Here is a 20,154-nt window from a genome sequence, read left to right on the forward strand (position 1 = left end):
ATTTCCAAGTCTGGTTCTTCATCCTTAATAAAAATGAGAATGCTTGGAAATCATCTTATGATATCTGTAGAAACGCAGCAATTGCAGCTTCAGGCGCTTCATGCCTAATGGACTTGTTTTTTACATCTCTTTTCTGTTCTGTACCATTTTCCTGAGTACATATGTACGTACGTCAGTGTCAGTGTGTGTCTCTCCACCTTGCCCATAATAACTTTTGATCTTGTTGACCACTTTCATCCACATTTGATAAAAAATTAAAGATCTAAAAAAAAAACAAACCCAATTTATCTTACTAAATGTAATGAATATCAATGCTGAGCAGGGCTGAGAAAATATTTGTGCTCTCTCTGAGCTTTGTTATTAGCAGAGATTTCACTGGAGAGCGTGTATGAGAACAGAATGTGTTAATAAACACACAGACTCGGAGAAAACGTTCAGCTAAAATCTATGCCCTAGGTAAATTTTCTTAAAAACGAGGTTTCGGTAGTTTCTTGCTCACAAAATGATTTATTCTACAAAGATAAGGGCCAGCTGTTTAGCACCTCAGATGCAATAAAACTGGTAATCTGCTCGAGCATCACGGTTATGACCGACGAATAAACCTCAGAAAGGTCATTTTATTCTGGGGAGCGGCGAGGCTGTCCTGCCTGTTCCTGTTAACCAGAGCGATCCAACCAAGACGCATTTCCAGGTCAGTTTGTGGTGGAGTCCCTGACCTGCAGCGCAAAGCTTCGACTTCTAGCGCTGACTTGTCTGCGTCTCCCTCAGTTTTGTGCAAAGCTGAGGATGTTTATGAGATAATATAATGTGGGTAGGATGCTACTTGCCTTCAGCTGGTTCTTGTTGAAGAAGGCGTTAAAAAAAAGACGGAAAATTGTTCTAGCTCTCCTGTGCTGTGCAGCATGATTGTTTTCAAGTACTTCAGATTTACACCGCTGTGAAGAACAATAGGAGATTGCAAGTCAGAAAATGTTCATCAGCGATCGCAGGGAAGAAACGTTTTTATCTGCAGCTGGGTAGGAAGAACAGCGCTTGGAGGTCTGGAAATAGGCCTTGCGATTCAGCGCGCATCGTCCAGAATCACAGAATGGTCGAGGTTGGAAGGGACCTCTGTGGGTCACCTAGTCCAACCCTCCTGCCGAAGCAGGGTCACCTACAGTAGGCCGCCTTGTCTTTACCTCGGCAAACCTCTGGCTGTTCCTGGCATTTTGAAAGCAAACTGTAAAAGGAGATTTTTCTGGGTGAGAGCAGAGGAAGGAGGATCGCTGCCCTCCTCTTCGTCAGACTCTCCGTCCCCAGGGCGTCCGTTGGGCTTTGCAAAATCAGAAAGCGTGTGAGATGAAGCGTGGAAAACAAGCGCCTGCAGCAGAAGCGAAGCCCTGTGAGATGGAGACCCAACAGCGAGAAGCTGACCCCGAGGGGCCTTTGGTGCCATTTCCCAGCCATGGTCGAGCCCACAGCCTGACGGGTCGGGGTTTATTTTCATTTTATTTTCCCGCCGCAAGACGCGGCCGCAGCCAGACGCGTTGATTTTGAACTCCAGCTGTGCCGGAGAGGTATTTTATTTTCTCCTTCTAATCTGATCTAAGGACGTAGAGAGCTACAATTACTGCTTTTCTTGGAAATCTGCAGGGGAAAAGAAGTTATGACCAGGGGAAAGAAGTTATGACCGCTGTTGTATGTGAGAGAGTTGCCAGGCCGAGGGCTCGCGGCGTTGGGAGGAGGTGGTGCCTCCGCTCACCGACGGAATTCACTGCGGGGAGCGAAAACACCCCAAAGGGGTTGGAAACGCGGCCTGGGGTGTTACGGCCTCATCGTTCGCACGGACGCGTGGCTGCGTCGCTGGTGCTGGTTTGAAGTCGGAAGGCTGGAAATGGCCAAATGACGTCAGGGCTGATGTCAGCCCGGCCGGATTTCTTTGCAGAAGCAGCGAGCGGCCCTTAATGCCGAAAATTTTGAGGGTACGCGCGGTGCGTGTAAACGCGCGCGGGTTTTTGTTCCCTCTCGCCGCCCGTACCCGGCCGCCGGGCCATGGCGGGACGGCCGGCGCCTCTTCCCACCGCGTCGACAAAACGCCGAGGGGACTTCAACTCCCAGGCGTGCCCTGCGCCTCCGCGCATGCGCGGCAGCGCACCCCTGTCGCCATCTTGGCACTCGCTCCTTCCATCTCCTCGCCGGCGGAGGGTGGCGGGGTCGGCGGGCGCGGACTACAACTCCCGGCGTGCTCCGCGGCGCCCGCGCATGGGCAGTGTGTTCCGCCGCCATCTTGGCCCGGGGAAGCGCCGCCGCCGCCACTAAACAAACCCGAGAGCGGTACCGGGGGAGAGGAGGGGCCCAGCCGCCGAGGAGCCTTTCGATGTGCCAGGCACGGCCGGGCAGGTGAGTCCTGCTCCCCGCCACCGTCGCCGTGCCCCCTCGGGGAAGAGGGGCCAGATCGCCTTCCCCGGACGGCGGGGGACCCGCCGCCGCCTCACGGGCCCGCGGGCAGCGCCTCGTCCGTTCCCCCCCCCCCGGCGCTGCCCCTCCGCGGAGAAGCAGCGCCCGCGGCCCGCTCCCTCCTTCCCCGCTTTCTGCCGGGAGCGGCCGCCCCCGAGCCCGGCGGGGACCTGGCGATTCCCCCGCGCCGAGGTGGCGGCTGCCTCCGGGGGCTATTGCGGGAGACCTTCCCTCCCTCCGGCCCCGCGCTGGAAGGGGCGACGGCGGCGGGGGCTTTTGTTCCCGGTGCCCGCCCCCCCCCGCCCGGTTCCGACCCGCTCTGCCGTGCCCCGGCCCGGGGAGCGCGGCGGGGCCGGCGGCTGGCACACGCCTCCTCGCCCCGCTCCCTTGCGGCTCCTTTTTTTTTTCTTTATTTTCTTTCATTTTTCCCTTTTTATTACCCCCTTTGCAACGGGGAGACGCGCCCTCCTTCCCCGCCACCCCCGGAATCTCGTCGAGATGCGAATCGGGCGAGGGGGGTGTTCCCGTGTTTGGGTTTTTTTTGTTTCTGTCTTCTGGGTGTTGGTACGCGGAAAGCAGATTTTTTTTTTCCAGGGTGTTTTTTTTGCCATTCCGTCGTATAATAGGCTGGTGCTAAATGCATTCCCCGGGGGAAGGGGGGGGCGTGCGGTTAGCTGCGAGAGTTCTTTTAATAGGTGCCCTGTGCATAAAGAGAGGGAGGAGACTCGAGCATCAATTCGGAGATGGGGAAAGACGAAAAAAAAGGGCTTGAGGAGGAGATGGGGAAACTCGGTAAAAGGGCTTGGGGTGATGGATCTGAGCAAGGGAGCGTAGGAAGTCGGTACCCTTGTGAAACTGCTGGATTCCTGCATGGCGGAGTGCTGCCTTAGGAAGGCTGGAGCAGGGATGGGAGCGAATGCGTCCGTGGAGTTGAGGAGAGTTTGTGTTAATCAGCTTGGGAAATCGATAAATGATGGACTTGTGCTCTACTGCGTGTATATTCCTTTTTTTTTTTTTTTTTTTTTCCAGCGAGGCTGAGCTCTGTGGGAGCGCAGACACGAAGGGAAGATGCCCGTGGTGTGGCCAACTCTTCTGGATCTCAGCAGAGATGAATGCAAGAGGGTCCTTCGCAAACTGGGTACAGTAAGATACAATTTGTGGGTCTGTATGTTTGCCCTTTTAAGATTTGCCTGCCTGCTGCTTCCATGAAATACTTTAAGATGTCTACAGGCAACTTACAAGTCATTTCCTGCATTTTGCATGTGTCGTTGGTTTGACAGCCCTGGCTTCAAATGATGTTTGGCAGATGCTGTCTGCCCGAGCAAAGCGAATAGAGCAGAACTGATTTGGTTTGGTAGAATCTCTCGTGGATGTCCTGGTCCATCTCTGCCTCGCCTTTGCAGTGTTGCATTGCTGTTCCTTTTATGACTGTTAACGTGTAGCAGGATTCTCTGTGAGAGGAAGGTCTTCGATTGTCTTTGAATTCTGTATTAGACACCTTTCTGTACAAAAGAAAAAAATCATGGAACCCTGATTTAATTGATGTGGTGGGACTGAGTTCAAGTAGTGAAGGTACCCGTCGTAAAGACGGGAGGAGAAAAATTGTGATGGTTTGTGATTTGCAGTTACACAAATTGTCAGGGAAGTGTGAAAACGATGTTCTCTTTTAACTGTCCACAACAGGAGCTTTTTACATTGTTTCAAATGTATTGCTATATCTGAGAGCCCTGCCGGATAGATGTGTATATTGGGAGGGTTTTTGTTGTGCTCTGTCCTTGTAAATACATGTGTGCAAGGAGACGGGCTTTTGTATTTTGGAAGTTAATAAAAATATTTGCTCTTTCCTTGCATCTGCCTTTGGCTACCGCAGGGGAGAGAATCATGTATTAGACCATTGATCTGATCTTGTGCAGTCATTCGAGTTCTTAGAGCTGAATTTCTTTTTATTTAGTTAAGGATTTTTTTGCCAGTTAAATGATGTGTAGTATTGGAAGGGGAAAAAAAACCCTTTCGATTTCTTTTCAGACCTTCTTCTGAGAAGCGTAATGTAGGAGATGATGTCAGGAAGAAAGTTGAGGCTGCCTCTAACTTCCTGTGACAGCCAAGTCACAGCTTTTCTTGTTCTCATTTCACTTTAACGTTAAAAGATAATGTGCTGTACTTCTTAACTGTGCCGAGCTTCACGTATGTCATGAAGCCATCCACTTTATTTTCTGAGAGTTGAGAACTGATTTTCCCTCGCTTTGCCCTTTTTATTTCATTTCTTGGAAACTGGGGATTTGTGTTCTGTTGAAACCGACGGTGACGTAGATGTTACACACAACATTGCATCTAAGCTGCGCATCCGTTAAGGTGACAGCCCTGGGTCTTAAGCGAGGCTTATGAAGTACGAAAACTGGGAGGAAGTGCAGGATGCTGAAAGATTTGGACCGGATCTGTGCTACTAAATTTTGTTAACGTAGCTCTGCTGGCTAGGAGCGTGGAAAAAAAAAAACAAACAAACCCAACCTTCCAGCCCAGCTGACGGCAGTGTGCTGGCAGAACCCTGCTAGTGCAGCTGAGCCAAACAGAACTGCAGTTCTACACCTCCTTCAGTGACATAACCTAGGCTGACAGGATTAAAAAAAAAAAAAAAAAAAAAAAAATTAAAAAATAAATCTTTTTTTGCTGACATGAGCTGTGTCCCCACAAGGGGGCCCTGCCATCGTAGCAGGATCAGAGCCTGCAGCAGCCTCCTCTCTGCTAAGGTGGAGAAGCTCTCGGTTTAAACAGGCGCACCACGAGACTGGAGGGAGAAGGAGCACGGGCAGTGGGAGCGAATAGCTGTCTGACAGTCGTACCCAGCAATATTCGTCTGCTGTATAGAGTCCTGCTTTTCCAGCGCTCAGCCCAACGTCCTGTTTTGTCTCCTACGGGGACAAACGTTTTAACAGGGCCTGTAGCGATAGCACAAGGGGTGATGGCTTTAAACTGAAAGTGGGGAGATTTAGACTGGGTATAAGGAAGAAATTCTTTACACTGAGGGTGGTGAGGCGCTGGCACAGGTTACTCAGAGAGGTGGTCGATGCCCCATCCCTGGGAACATTCCAGGCCAGGTTGGAGCTCTGAGCAACCTGATCCAGTTGAAGGTGTCCCTGCTCCTGGCGGAGGGGTTGGGCTAGATGGCCTTTAAAGGTCCCTTCCAACCCAAAGCATTCCGTGATTCCGTTTGACCGTTCAGCAGTAGCGGAGTAATCTGTAATGAGTGAAATGCAGTGGTGTCAGTGAGGCTGAAATGCATCCCGAGGTGTGCAGTGCCTAGCGTTGTTCTGCGGCGTTCGTGGTTTACAACTGAGTGAGGGGATGGTGGTAACACCTTATGCCTGAAATAATGGTAATTATTTGTGAAATCTGTTTTGGCCGTTTGTGTTTTGCATTGGAAAGAGTGCACCAGTTAGGGACTGCTGCGTAGACATGAGGATGAGGAAGCTAGTTATAGCTGTTTTGTAATCTTTACTAGCTTCTAAAAAGCCAGAATATGAATTTTTAAGGCTGTAATGTAGAGGATCTCTATTAAAAATGCAGAAAGAAAAAAAAAAAGCCATCCTCACTAAATAATTATACGGTTGTGTCTGAGAATTACCTTATGTTGTTAACAGAGGGAAATAATTAGTATCTTAAATGCTGAAGCATAGTTGTCTAAATAAATGTTGATATTAGTAATAACCATTGCATTAATTAGCAAATGTTTTATAACTGAAGCAGTAAACGCTTCTGTAGGTCACTCGGCATCCCTGTGTAGGCTGCATGGTTAACCAAAGCGACTCTGCTTTGTGTTTTGTCTGCTTAATCGGGACAGGAGAGCAGGACTTCTTTTCAGCACAATTCCTTGATTTGATTTGTAAATTAGCTCTTTGGAATCCTAATCTGAAGGCTTTTCAGAATAGCATCGGTCTTTCTTTTCCAGCAAACTTTAGAGGTGTTAGGTTTTGGCCTGCCCCTTTATTCCTGCTTTTGGTTAACTGGGATCTGTTGTGCGATTGGTTTGGTTGACTGCTGAAATGGGGGGTGTGGAATGAAAGGCACCCACATATATATCGAAAGAATTTGTATTTCTAGTTTAAAGCAGAAGTTCTAGTAATGTTTCCGTAAACTGCTAAGTTTAGAATAGCAAGTCATTCTCTGGGAAATTAGCAGAGTCTTTTGATTTGCATTAGGTGTATTTTCATCCTGCTTAGTAGGACAAAATTCAGAAGTGTCAGTAGCCTTTAACTAGTCTATTTTTTTAAAGCACCAATGGCATAACATTTACATAGGTCACCTGGAGCTAGACATTTCCGTTAAATCAGAGCTGTGTTTTTGTGAGTTAATCTTAGTTGTGGTTCTGCGTTTAAGAATAGCTGGATTGTTTCTTTTGTGTTGAGCAGGTTTAATTCAGCACGTTGCATTCTTTTGAGATTCAAGCAGTTGTATATATCAAGTAATTGGGCATAAAAGATTACGGTGATTGTATTTAACAAACTAGAGCTGATGTTCTCTGTGCTAATTAAAGAGAAGCATTAGGAAAAAAACGGTTGCACTTTTGATTGTGTATTTCTTTTTCAAGCCAAGCTTTTCCGTGGAACTTTTAATAATATGGTATTTTTCTTCTCCTGTTTCTAGAGAATTCTGAGCTACTTTCCAAATTTGGGGACTCTTTCTTCAAGTTTTCGGGCTGAACTGTCAGCTCAGAGAGAGTTTGAAATATTCAGTTGGATTTATAAACTAGATAATCCTCTGTGAAGATACCGTTGTTTCACAGAAAAGTTGTGTGCTGCAGAGTAATTGACTGAGAGAGTTCTAAATCATCAAACTCTTTTGAAAAGCACTAAATAATTGGAAGACATGTTCCTCTTAATGATTTTGAAAATTAATAGAATACTGTCAGTAATACTGAAAATAACACTTTTTTTTTCCCTTTGCTGTGAGCATTAAATCGAGATACTGTTTGTTCTAATTCTTCAGAACTGGAGGCATACGCAGGTGTCATCAGCGCCTTACGTGCACAGGGAGACCTTACGAAGGAGAAGAAGGATCTTCTTGGAGAACTCTCTAAAGTGCTTAGGTAACCCCGACCTTTTTAAAATAAGAACCGATGACCTGTTTTCTTTTAAGGTACTGCGTGCTTTTTCCGTCACGAGTATCACTGACTAAATCTTAATTTGGAGAAGTAATTCTCCATCTTGCGGAGGTTGGATTCTTATTCTGCTTTGAGTTTTTAGTAAGGAAAACAACTGAGCTTCTGTGGTTGGAGCTTTACTATTTTGTTGGTATTTTGGGAGATACTGAGTGTTAGAACTGTTACAGCTAGCTCCTGAGTGTGTGCTAGCGTGGAGTTTTGTCAGGGTAGGACTTCAAGGTCTTTGGACCCAAACATCAAGAAAGAATGCTGCGTGTTCTCTGCGAATTTTTCTACCATGTGCTTTAAATTTATTGTTCTTCTCAGGAGACTGGATTCCAGCTGTTTTGCAGGGGTACCCTATGAGTAGTAATGTTCTTTTTATTCTTCAGTAATATTTTTGAAGAAGGATACATTCATTCTTTCTCACTGTGTTAGAAGTTAAGTGACAATCTCTTAAATGTAAATGCCTGGGTCCCTTTCGTGTCTTGAGTGGATTATTCATCAGTTTCATTTTAGCTAGAAGTTTTAGATAAATGCTCATGTCTCCGTCTGACTAAAATAGATTGCTCTATTTTTTTTAATAGTATTTCCACGGAGCGACATCGTGCTGAAGTTCGGAGAGCAGTAAATGATGAACGACTAACAACTATTGCACACAAGTAAGTTGTAGTTCATTTTCTACGTGGTTTCCAAAGGTACCCTTTGGAAAATCCATTGTGCCGTAACTGAATGATAGAACTTTGAAGACTGATGGTGTTTTAAAGAACAGCAGTTAAACCAGTGTGTGAATGAAGGAATTACTGTATCGGATTTGCTTCAGGGAACTAGAAACAGTTATTTTGTACTGTTGCATTCGCTGTGTACAGTGTAAGAAACAGTGTTTTGTCATGAAGAGCTTTCTGTAGGATAGACCAGAAGAAACAGAGAGTAGAGAAAATAGAGAAATCCATAAGCAGGGCGAACATGTTTGCTTTATTTATTTTTTATTTTACCTTTAATTGTATTTAAATCCATTTTGAAAGGTTATATTAAGAGGGACTTAACTACACAGAAGGACAAAAGGAGGGAAAGAGGTGGCAGAGATTAGTGGAAAACAGTGTATGTGCCCGGGGGGGGGGGAGGGAGAATGGTCAGAGTCAAAAAAAAAATGCAGCAAGCTAACTGATGACATCAGTGCCCACTGTTCTCTGCTTGATGCAGCTGCTGTGCTGGCATCATCTGGGCTGGTTCCTCCTTGGCATTTGCTTTCGCAAGCTCCACATGATTTTGAGGGGTGGAGATCAGCAAGAGCGCAAGTGCTTATGTATCTTTGATAGTTACTTAACAGTCTTACTATTCAGGGCTGGGTTATAAATGTTGGTATTTTTTTTGTCTGTCTGTTAGAACATTGCGGGGGGGCTGACTCCTGTAGCTTAGATGTTCTGGGGAGAAGAAAAGGAAATCATACAGATAGGCCGCTTGGAGTTAGCAGTTGTCTGATCCAAGACTCGCCAAAATCAGCATATTGTTTAGTGCTGCAGAAGGACATCTGACATTTCAGTGGTTTAATGTTCAAGTTTAAAGAGTTAAAAATAGGCTGTTTACCAAACAAAAACCACCAAGTTCCTTACACTCCTTTAAAGAAAGGGTGGGGAAAAATAGTGGCAAATAAGCATGTAATTGTCAAATTGGGATTCTTTTCTGGAATAAAGTCTCCTTTTTAAGTAGTAGTTCTGTTTTTAGCATTTTACAGAACAAGCATAAAGTTTGTCCTGAGGTGTTGAACTTCAGACGGATGAGATAATATAATCCAGACAAGGTGCAGTTGTGAAGTGCTGCATCTCTTTATTTTTCCTGTGGTAATTCTTTGTAAGTGATGGTTGGTAATATAGTATTTGACTTAAACAATTCTCTAACTCATTAGGAAAGCCGGCTTTGCTAGATGCAACATTTGTAGTCTTATTTTTGATTTTAAAAGTGTATTTTTACCTCACCTCATGTAGCTCTGCTTATACCGTGTGAATATGTATGAAGAACGCTGAAGCGCAGCTGAATGCAGAGCAGATCCTCTGCATTTTACGAACGAATTTGTGGTAGCTTTTGCTGCAACTTGCTTGCAATAGTTCACGTGAGAACTTGTTTTTCAGAATATATTAATACATTAAATGGGTTGATTTGTTTAAGAACGTAACAGCATTGAAAAATAATTTGCAATTTTGGTTTTGCTGGTTTGACAAATGACTCGCGTAAAACAATCATATACAGAAACACTTCTCCATCTAGATAAGAACAGCATTTTTTGGAAACACTCCAGTTTCTGTGCAAGTACTCAGGTTAAGAGAAAGTCAGAGCAGTGGGCTGGTTTCTGTTGAGGAAGATGCACAGGGTGTATTTCGGTCATTTAATGTTTTGTTACCTTCTTTGGGACTGCGTTAATAAGTCTGAGAAACTTTTCTGTTCGGGTGAAACAAGATTCGCATTAGAAGCCTGTAACACAATAGATTTCAGTAGTCTTATGAAGTCTACTGAATGTCTAGGTTTTTGTGTCGTCCAGAGGTAGAGGATGCCAGCTCGACCTGAGTAGCAGCTAATCTAATGTGGAAGTTTTGAGCATGACATCCACAGATCTCTGTCCCTTTAAGGGCTCTGTAAAACAAAACAGTAAAAGAAGCAGCAAATCTGAAATTTTCTGCGAGAGGATTTCTACATCAGGTGGGAAAGCTGTAAGGGCTATCATGAAGAAAGTTGAAGATTATTGCTGTAGTTTGTCTGTAGAAACTGCGTTTTAGAATTTCACTGTTGAAATAAGGCACTTAGAGTACTGAGTATTTTGGAAACTGGGCAGGATGCTTAAAGAATGTGCATTTATTTGTTTAGTATGTCTGGACCAAATAGCTCTTCCGAATGGTCTATAGAAGGTCGTCGACTGGTGCCACTGATGCCACGGCTCGTTCCACAAACAGCTTTTACTGTTACTGCCAATGCTGTTGCCAATGCAGCTGTTCAGCACAACGCATCTCTTCCAGTTCCCGCAGAAACTGGGAACAAAGAAGGTAAGAGAAAGCCGGGATTCTGCTGCAGTCTCTGGGAATACAAAAATAATGTCACAGTGTAAGTTATTATCTTAGGTTTTAAGTGTTAGATTTTTTTTTTAAAGTCTGAATCATTCTTGTTGCACAGGTATTCACAGAAATATGAAAAGAGTGGTGTTTTTTTTTTTAAAAGATGCCTTTGTAGCATCTGCAGCATAAATCTGACAGCTTTGTTGGTGAGCACACTGGCAACGAAAATTAAAACAAACAAATTGCCAGCAAGTGAGGGAGAAATTCACTGGGTAACTTGTTAAGCTCTGTAAACTGTAGAAATTTGGACCGATGGCTGAAGATTTTTGTAAAGTTACATGAGTGATAAAAGGCATTTCAGAACACTTTAAGAATGCAAGTAGGTTTTGGTGAAAGTCAAGAAAATTTTGTTGGTTTTCTGTTATTTGTTTGGGGTGTTTTATTTCAAATTAAACTTACCAAGCTAACAAGTTAAAATACTGCTTTCTGTTTTCCCTAGGCTTTTTAAATAATGCTAGTACACATTCCGTCTAACTTGGCTGAGTAGGCTCAAATTATGCTTCATGCAACTAGAGAATGTGAGACACTTCTTGAGATAGGCTGCTTTATTCTGGTTCTGTGAGAAATACTGGATTATAGTGCCATTACTTAGAAGTAACAGTTTAAAAAAGCTGACTCGCAAAATCAGTTGTTCATTACTGAAAGAATATTTTGGTTTTTTCAACTGATGCGCTGTTGAGGAGAGGCACTAGCTGTTTTCTGTCGGTTACCAGTCTAGATACGGTCATTTACAGAAAAGTGAAGAGATCAAAATATTGAATTAAAAATGCAAAAATGGAAAACAACAAGTTGTAAAGTAAAACGTCAGATAAATACAAATTAAGTCTAGAATCGGCAGCACAGATTTCTGGGGACGGGAGGAGGGGAGGTTAGATTTCTATGTTGTCTTTGAAGGCCATTAATTCCCTGGCCATGCTTAGGTCAAACTGGGGAGTGTTCAACAGTAAGAGGATTGCAGAGGCAAAGATGTGGATAATGACCCAATAAGTCTTTGCCTTCCATTTCAGTTGTTAAAGTAGTGATAGAATAATGGGATTCTGCACTTCAGTTATACGGAAGGTGTCTTTTCTCCTCTTCAGTGGTGGTTTGCTATTCCTACACAAGTACCACTTCAACCCCAACATCTACCCCTGTTCCAAGTGGCAGTGTAGCGACAGTGAAGTCCCCCAGACCCGCCAGTCCAGCCTCCAATGTAGTCGTCTTGCCAAGTGGAAGTACTGTTTACGTCAAAAGTAAGTGATACTAGCAACCGATTAACAAAAGGGAAAGAAAGGGATAGTCTGGTAGCTGAAGCATGGACCGAGTTAAACACTGTGACCTTGGGCAAGTCGTTTAATGCCTTTATGCCTTCGTTTAGTCTAAAGAATGATTTTATTGCTTCCCTTTTTCAGAGAAATTGTGTTGAGGGTAAATCCGCTCACTGTGGAATGCTGCAGGGAGCAGTAGTGGCAAGGACAACACAAGTGAAAAGTGTTTTGAAAATAAAGGAATTGCTGTAGATCAGTGAATTTCAAATCCATCTTGTTCTGAAGCTGTCTTTAAGGTGGCTCTGCTGATTGCTTCTGCAGAGGACTTCCCTCTTTCCTTCTGCTTCAGCAATGCGTGGTAGTCACTTATTTGAGTTAGATAAGGTCCCTCCTTTCCACCTTCACAGTTGGCCTAGGCTTTTTTAGAATGCGGTATTTTGGCAAGCATTTTATGTGCTTACATTAACTATGTGATTTATTTGAAAGCGAATTTTAGTGAGGCTTGCATTCCTGGGCAACAGTGAAAACTCCGTGCGAAATCCCACCAGATGCCCATCTTCATGTATTTAAATTAGGAAATCCAGAGCAGAAAGTCTAGAAACAGTCTTTTTTTCTTGTCTCCTCCCCACACCTTCTTTCTTTGACTAATAAATCAGCTAGTTCTAAAAGCAGACTGCGTCTTCATACGTATGCCCAGCTCATCAAAGGTAGTTTTATTTAACTAATAATTAAAAATGTTTCCTTCTGTCATGATTTAGTGTCTATCAAAATGCAAGTGACAAAGATTAATAGTGAATTTGATAAGTGCTATTTTTGTAGTTGCTGTGGATACCTTCTAATATTTTAAAAATTATTTTAATCTTTATAGTATATGTGTGTGTTTGTATAAGCTTCTAGCTAATCAGAAATGTCTCATTGTACGTAAATATAGTGTTACCTGCAAACCACCATTTTTAATGTTTATATGAACCCATGGAACCCATTACATGAAGATTTTTCATTTTTCTGATTTAACGCAGTAATCACTCAGCTTTGGTTTAAAGATTCAGGGGAAAATATTCTTAACCTCTTAAAAATTTAATTTAGACCTCTATTGAATTATTACATGGTAATGAGTATAAAACCAGTCGAGACACATGACAGAGGGATGAAAGATTCGCATTTTTAGTCTGTCCATCCCTAGATTTAATTTTTTTTCCCCACTTCGCCTTCTTCATTTGTGGTTTTTTTTTTTTTTAAGGAATCGTGTGTCTTTCACAATGTGTTAGATTAGTCATGTTTGTTTTAACAAACCTGCTGAAGAGCAAACTCAGGATGCCTGAGTTACAGTCATGACTTTGCCGCTGATCTGTTGTGTGACCTCATCCAAGTCACAGTCTGATTGAGCCATTAACCTCTCCGTGCCTCTGCTTCCTTGCTTGTCGAGTGTGAGTTACAGTCGAGCTGGATTATAAATTCCACCGGTATTTATACTGGTGGAAAACTTTGTGCAAATGCAGTTTCTAACATGAAATTGTCGGAATAACATTTTTACAGAACCCCAGCAGTGAAAACGGGAGATGAAATCAGCTGTGATTAACATAATATTCTGCTAGTTTAATCTTACCTTCTTACTTCTGTGTTTTGTGGGGTTTTTTAGTCGAGGAAGACCACGAACAAATAGCTTGCTCTTCAGTGATTTTTGGTGATCGACCAAAGTGACAGCTGTGTCCTAACATCCTAGCTGCGTGTGAATTTTTGATTCGGATGGAATCTGAGACTCTGAAATTCCTGCACGTTTTCAGTGTGATTAGTGACCCCACAGTTACAAGTCTGCATAGTGCACTCGCAGTAATACTTAGAGGTTCATAATAGACCTTAAACTTGTGTAACCAAGTCTCTGCTTTATTAGATGGAGATCACCACTAGGCTTGGTCAAGGCCATAAAGTAAATTGTTGATTAGAGCTTTGAAATCCAGACTCGTAGATCCACGCTTCATCTGTACTGCTACAGCCAACTAGAACTAGTTTTTGGAGTTCAAAGCAAGCTTGAAATAGAGCCTTTGCTTCTCTCCTCTAGTTCAGTTTCCCATCTTTGTGTGAATACAGCTGTCAGTCTGCTGAAGTGTACCTGTAAATGAGCTCGTACTCGTACTGAGAGAGAATCCTGTTTTTCAGAAATCACTTGCTGTGCGCCTGGGCACTTTCTTGTCCATGTTAATTCCTGCATCTTCACTTTTTCGGATGCCAGAATATTTAGTTATTTTAATTAGAGATTGACCATAATTAGATCTTGACCCTAATTAGAGATAGACTGCCAACCAAGTTTGCTTGGATTACCAGCAAGAGTGCTGTTTGCCGTGACAGCATTTTTTTGTCTTTAAGCCCCAGGCAAACAGAACAAGATCTTCAGTCTTGCTCTGCATAAGGGGGGATTGCGTCTTTTTGGCTAATCTATGTTTTTTGAAATTGTTTAACGCTGGCTCATTTGGTAAATATAAATGCTACCTAGTAGCTGTAAGAGATTTTTTCAAGGTGATTAAACTGTGTCTTTCTGTAATGTATACCAATTTGTGAACCTGTTGCCTACCTTGGAAAGTTTCATATGCATTTAAGATCTGTTGATCACACTGTTACCCTTTGCTCAGCTGAATATTGCAGCAGATTTTTTTATTTGTGTGCAGTAGATGATTGTGAGGAAGAGTGAACTCCTTTGAGGCCGGACTTCTTTTGTTTTTCGTGATTGCGTGCTAGGTGCCGTTTTATATCTGTTACACAAAACACACCAAACAAGGCATAAGCCGATAAAGGGAGGTTTGACCTTCAGAGTTAAAGTGTGTCATAAAAAGGAAAAGGATCTCAAGATGTTCTGTTGAGCTGAAAGGGAGACAGTTTCTGTACCAATAAGCATGGCATGAAAGTGGGTACTAAGGTTGAAACTGGAGAAGACTACAGGAGGATAAACTTCAGTAGTCCAGTTACTGTCACCAGCAGCAACAATAACAGTGTGAACTTTTAAACTGAAATGTGCATGACGTTATCCCAAACCCCTTGTGTCTAGTCTCATTAAGTCAAACTTCTGGAGACAGAATGAAATCCCTGTACTGGCTCTGATGTTCTTTTAATCTCTTAAACTGAACGAAGTAACCCAGTAACTGCGTAGCTTGGGTTTTGGGGGTTTTGTTTCTTTGCTATATGGCACTGTAAGTGTGATCTATGTCAAGGACTAAGATCATGTGTGGTGTGATACAGGTTAGTCGTGACTGTGAGATTAACTTACGTATTTCTTTTTATCTTATGTGAAAAGTGGGTATAAGACTTGGCAAGTTTGTAGAGTTTTAGAAAGCACTGGGCGCCGCAGATGGGGAAAATATAATGTAGAAAAAGTACTTCTTTTCCAGGTGTCAGCTGCTCAGATGATGATGAAAAGCCCCGCAAAAGACGGCGAACGAATTCTTCTAGTTCTTCCCCTGTTCTCCTGAAAGAAGTCCCGAAGGCAGTGACTCCTGTCACTAAAACTATCACAGTGCCTGTAAGTGGCAGTCCCAAGATGAGTAATATAATGCAGAGCATTGCCAACTCCCTACCACCACACATGTCGCCTGTGAAAATAACCTTCACTAAGCCCTCAACACAGACAACAAACACGACAACACAGAAGGTATGTGGGGGAAGCTGCCAAATGTTACTTTATTCTGGTTGTATCAATGAATAAGACGTGATGTTTGACTCTTCCTTTCGATGAACTGTCTGGCTGTTTTTTAAGGATTGCGCTTGGGATAAGGTAATCCCTCTTTAAAACAAACAAAGAGGAAACCAAACTCTTGTATGAATTTAGTTCACCTGTGTGTGAAAGGACCTGGATTGACAGCCGTGGAGACTGAAGCCCTCTTTTTATCCACAGAACAGGTACAGCACAGGCAGCGGGAGTGCAAGCTTCCCCCAGACTGCCCCACCAATGTGCCTCAACCCTGACCTGAAGGGACCACTTCTAGGGATGAGAGGGGATTCAGTCTCCATGCTCATTCAATTCTTGGCCTCTCTGGTGAGACTGCCAACAAGGTTGCCAGTTAGTACCATTTGTGGTGTTGGGTTTTGTGATATGGACACTAGTCCACTGAGAACTGGATCACATAGGCCACTGAACAGCCTTCAGATGGTAACAACTATTGGTCAAAGGTAATCTTTCTTATTTCTATTTTCCTTATTTATAATTATTCTTTGCAGTAGTAGAATTCCAGGAGAGGTGGCACGGGCTTTCCCTTGCCAAGCCTTTTGTCTAGAGACTACTTTTTTGGGGGTCTTTTAAAGCTTATTCGTGGAGCTGATCAAAGACTGGGGGGCTTTATTTTCCTTTCAGTACTAGTGTGCCATTTCTCATTCTACATTAGCAGTGTTGTAGTGGTCAAAATCAGTTGTGTTATTTGAGCCGAGCGTGCCCAGCTTTTACCAGAATGCAGTGTGTGAGAAAGGTCTTCCATGTTAAAATGTTGTATTGGACTCAGATTTTATGTGCCTGATCTGTGGCATGACTATTCTCCCATGCTTTAGGAAGATTTTTGTCCTTAAGATTTTTTTTTTTTTTTTAAAAAGTATTAATGGCTCAGTCCAAGTTCATTCGTGGCACGGTGATTAATTAAGACAGACTTGGGGGGGGGTAGTGTCTGTGGAATTAATTTGGCCTTGATACTGACAGACTGATGGTAGGCTGGCCACTAACAAGATTTTTTTTCTAACTCTGGAGAGTTTGACTATTGAGCTCAACCCTTCACAGAATATTTGTTCTATTAGTTGTCTTAAATGTTTTATGACTGTTTGGATTAACAGAGTTCCCATGTCCTGATTTTTGGAAACTTTAAAACCAAGGAAGATTGACTGAAGTAATGTGCAACAGAGAATTGGCTTGCTGGCCTTTTCCCACTCCAGAGCTCTTACGTGTTTTCATTTGATTCACAGTTCTTTATCAGTGTCCGTAATCGAATTTCATCTGTGAAGAAGTGCATAGAAATTTGTGAGCGAGCATAAACCATCAAATAAAATGTTCTGCATTCAGTGCAGCAGATCCACAGCTAGGATGGGGCTTAATCTACCCATCCTGTTGCTCGTGTTAAGCTCATCTTACAGGCAGAATTTTTTACCTTAAACGGCTGTAGTGTTGTGTTAAGTATGAGTATTGCATCATGGTAGTTAGAGTGTATTAAATCTCCGAAAGCAAGAGAATGGACTGTTGTTAGGGCCTGCTCTGCAATTGTACCTCTGCTTGTTCTGGCATGGAGATTTTAGGGTTTGCTTTGCATCGTAGTATTTGTCTCTCTTACTGATAGTCAACGGCTTTATCCAAATGGACGCTGGTGACAAGTAGCAAGATTGAGCGCACCCTCAGCAAATTTGCAGATGACACCAAGCTGAGTGGTGCAGCTGACACACCAGAAGGATGGGATGCCATCCAGAGGGACCTGCACAAACTTGAGAAGTGGGCCTGTGAGAACCTCATCAGGTTCAACAAGGCCAAGTGCAAGGTCCTGCACCTGGGTTGGGGCAACCCCCGGTACCAGCACAGGCTGGGGGATGAAGACATGGAGAGCAGCCCTGCCGAGAAGGACTTGGGGGTGCTGGGGGGTGAGAAGCTGGCCATGACCCGGCAGTGTGTGCTGGCAGCCCAGCAGGCCAACCGTGCCCTGGGCTGCATCCCCAGCAGCGTGGGCACAGGGCAAGGGAGGGGATTCTGCCCCTCTGCCCCGCTCTGCTGAGACCCCCCCCGGGAGTCCTGCGTCCAGCTCTGGAGCCCTCAGCACAGGACAGAGCTGGAGCTGTGGGAGCGGGGCCAGAGGAGGCCCCAGCAATGATGTGAGGGCTGGAACCCCTGTGCTGGGAGGAAAGGCTGGGAGAGCTGGGGCTGCTCAGCCTGGGGAAGAGAAGGCTGTGGGGAGAGCTTATTGCAGCCTGCCAGTGCCTGGAGGGGCCGATAGGAAAGATGGGGAAAATATTTTTTGGCAGGGACAGGGAGTACTGACTTTAAACTAAGGGAGGGTAGATACAGCCTAGATACAAGGAAGAAATTCTTTTCCGTGAGGGTGGTGAGGCCCTGGCCCAGGTTGTCCAGAGAGGTGGTCAATGCCCCATCCCTGGGAACATCCCAGACCAGGTCGGACAGAGCTCTGAGCAACCTGATCCGGTTGAAGATGTCCCTGCTCGCTGCAGGGAGGTTGGTCTAGATGACCTCTAAAGGTCCCTTCCAGCCCAAAGCATTCTATGATTCTAATCTCCAGTGATAGGAAAGTCATTGCTTGTTTCATTAGGGAGCCATAGTCGTGTTTGTATCTGAACTTGTCACACTGCCCTCTTCTGTTGAGTCTAGATCTGCCAGAATACGTAACTGGGTCATTTTGATGGGAGAAATCCCTTTTAGTAGTTTTAAATTAAATGTGAAACTTGTTAGACTCAGATGGGAAATGTACCATTTAAACAAGTGCAGTTGGATATGAGTGAAGTTCTTGGATATGAATGAAATTGTTCATTTTTGCATGCCAGCTTTCTGAATTGTTTTGACATTTTAATAGATTGGAGGAAGATTTGTTGTAACAACTAGTAACGTCACAGCTCTGGTGTCTGGATTGTCTTACAATCAAGTCCTCTGCCTAGGACATAGAAGGAATCTAGCTCATGAAGCTTCTGGCAGTCCTTTATTTCTTTGGGGACTACGCATTGATGTCTCAAAACAGAGCTGACGGGACTAATTTCAGTGTATGCTAGGAATTAGTTTTTACCTTAATTAAAATCAACAATAACAAACAAGCAACTTGCTTTTTTTTTTCTTTTTAAATAATCAGGTAGTCTTTCTGCTGTAAAAGGTGTGATACAGTTTTGGTAACCGTGATGAGCTTACTCCGATCATTTCAACATACATGAGAAAATAGTATCTCAGGTATAATTACTGGGATTTGAGCTTTAACGCTTTTATTTTTTTTTTACCTGAAAATTGTTTTCTGGATATGCTTCATACAATGAAGATGACTAATGTTTGTTCTGGGTTAATTTTGAAAGAAGATATAGAATAAAGAGACCCAAACCTGCGTAGTCACAGGACAGTGATCACTGTTGAACTATAACGCTTTACAAGTTTTTGACTTATGTGATTAAATGAAGTGTTATTAAGTGATAATCTTGAATGGAGGATTTTATCTCTGTCTTTGAATGAGGAATAGTGGTGTTCAGGCGTTGTGATTATGCCCAGATTCTTCCTACATATCTGTACTTAGTGGAGTTGTTGAACTTGCCCTGTTGCGCTGTGGATTATATAGGAAGTTTAATGTGAGTAATCTGCCTTTTGTAGCTGTAGGTTGTCCTTTGACTGTATTCCTAAATTAGTTATCCTAGGTGGAATGGATGTGGCCCTACAATTCAAACACTTGGGAAGTTTTTCTAGTGTTAACTGTTTAAGAAACAGGATAAAACTCCAGAGGCACATTGCAGGATCTTTTCATCTGAAAGCCTTGTACCAGAATCAAGCTGTGTCGTGGTCAGCTGATCTGCATGGTTATAGCCCAAGAGCAATTTCAGAAGGGTGTTTTGATTAAATCAAGGTTAGGCAAAAGAAGGCAAAAATAAGTGTGATGGAGAGAAAACGTTCTCCCTGGAGAATGCAATAAAGTGGTGGAGCAGCAGATGTGGAAACCTTGTCCTTCAGGCACTGGTTGGCTGCAGTCAACCTGCTGTAGCTTGTGGAGGTACTAAGGTTTTGGCTTTCCTCCGATCAGGTTGCTAAAGGCTTAGCTAAGTAGCGAGGACCGTAAAACTAAGGACTAGGGGGGAAGGAGAGGCAGAGGCAGCCACAGTGGTGAAATTTGGTGCTTTTATTCCATCCATGTGGTTATTTTTTTTTTTTAACCAAATTATGAACTCTTTATCTCTTACTGCTTGATCTGTCACTGAAGTCTATTTCTGATGCCATTATCATATTTCTTTTCTCTGTCAGGCAAGGTTTCAGTCGTCCTTGGGTAGTAGTGTAAGACTTTTGGTTTGAGCTGACACAGTTTTTCTTTACTCCTTCAGTATCTTTTTTTTCTGTCTGCTTTTGTTACATCAAAACATTAATAAGTTTTAATTTTCAAGGTTTTTAATAAATGAAATTTTTACTGGGACAACTGAATTATTTAAGCAATTTCTCAATGTTCTTGCATGGTCAACTGAAAATAGATTATATTTCTGTGCTGTGTATTTGTATTTTAACTGTGTGTTTGTAAGTACAAGG

At 43.4% G+C, this 20,154-nt stretch overlaps 1 protein-coding gene across 10 annotated transcripts in view; it reads left to right on the forward strand.

Annotated features, from left to right (window-relative positions):
- Positions 1-2,270: 2,270 nt before the first annotated feature.
- EMSY (EMSY transcriptional repressor, BRCA2 interacting) overlaps positions 2,271-20,154 on the forward strand; it is a 42,649-nt gene continuing 24,765 nt past the window's right edge. For 8 of the 10 annotated variants that reach the window (XM_075415659.1, XM_075415692.1, XM_075415734.1 and 5 more), the window contains exons 1-7: positions 2,271-2,379; positions 3,466-3,574; positions 7,420-7,519; positions 8,161-8,235; positions 10,433-10,608; positions 11,757-11,909; positions 15,305-15,564. In XM_075415659.1, coding sequence (XP_075271774.1) covers positions 3,505-3,574; positions 7,420-7,519; positions 8,161-8,235; positions 10,433-10,608; positions 11,757-11,909; positions 15,305-15,564 — 834 coding nt within the window. In that variant the 5' untranslated portion in view covers positions 2,271-2,379; positions 3,466-3,504. The remainder of the gene's footprint in view (positions 2,380-3,465; positions 3,575-7,419; positions 7,520-8,160; positions 8,236-10,432; positions 10,609-11,756; positions 11,910-15,304; positions 15,565-20,154) is intronic. The other 2 variants (XM_075415712.1, XM_075415745.1) reach the window with 1 other exon arrangement.

This window comes from Opisthocomus hoazin, chromosome 1 (genome assembly GCF_030867145.1).
Source record: "Opisthocomus hoazin isolate bOpiHoa1 chromosome 1, bOpiHoa1.hap1, whole genome shotgun sequence".
NCBI classification, from domain to species: Eukaryota; Metazoa; Chordata; class Aves; order Opisthocomiformes; family Opisthocomidae; genus Opisthocomus; species Opisthocomus hoazin.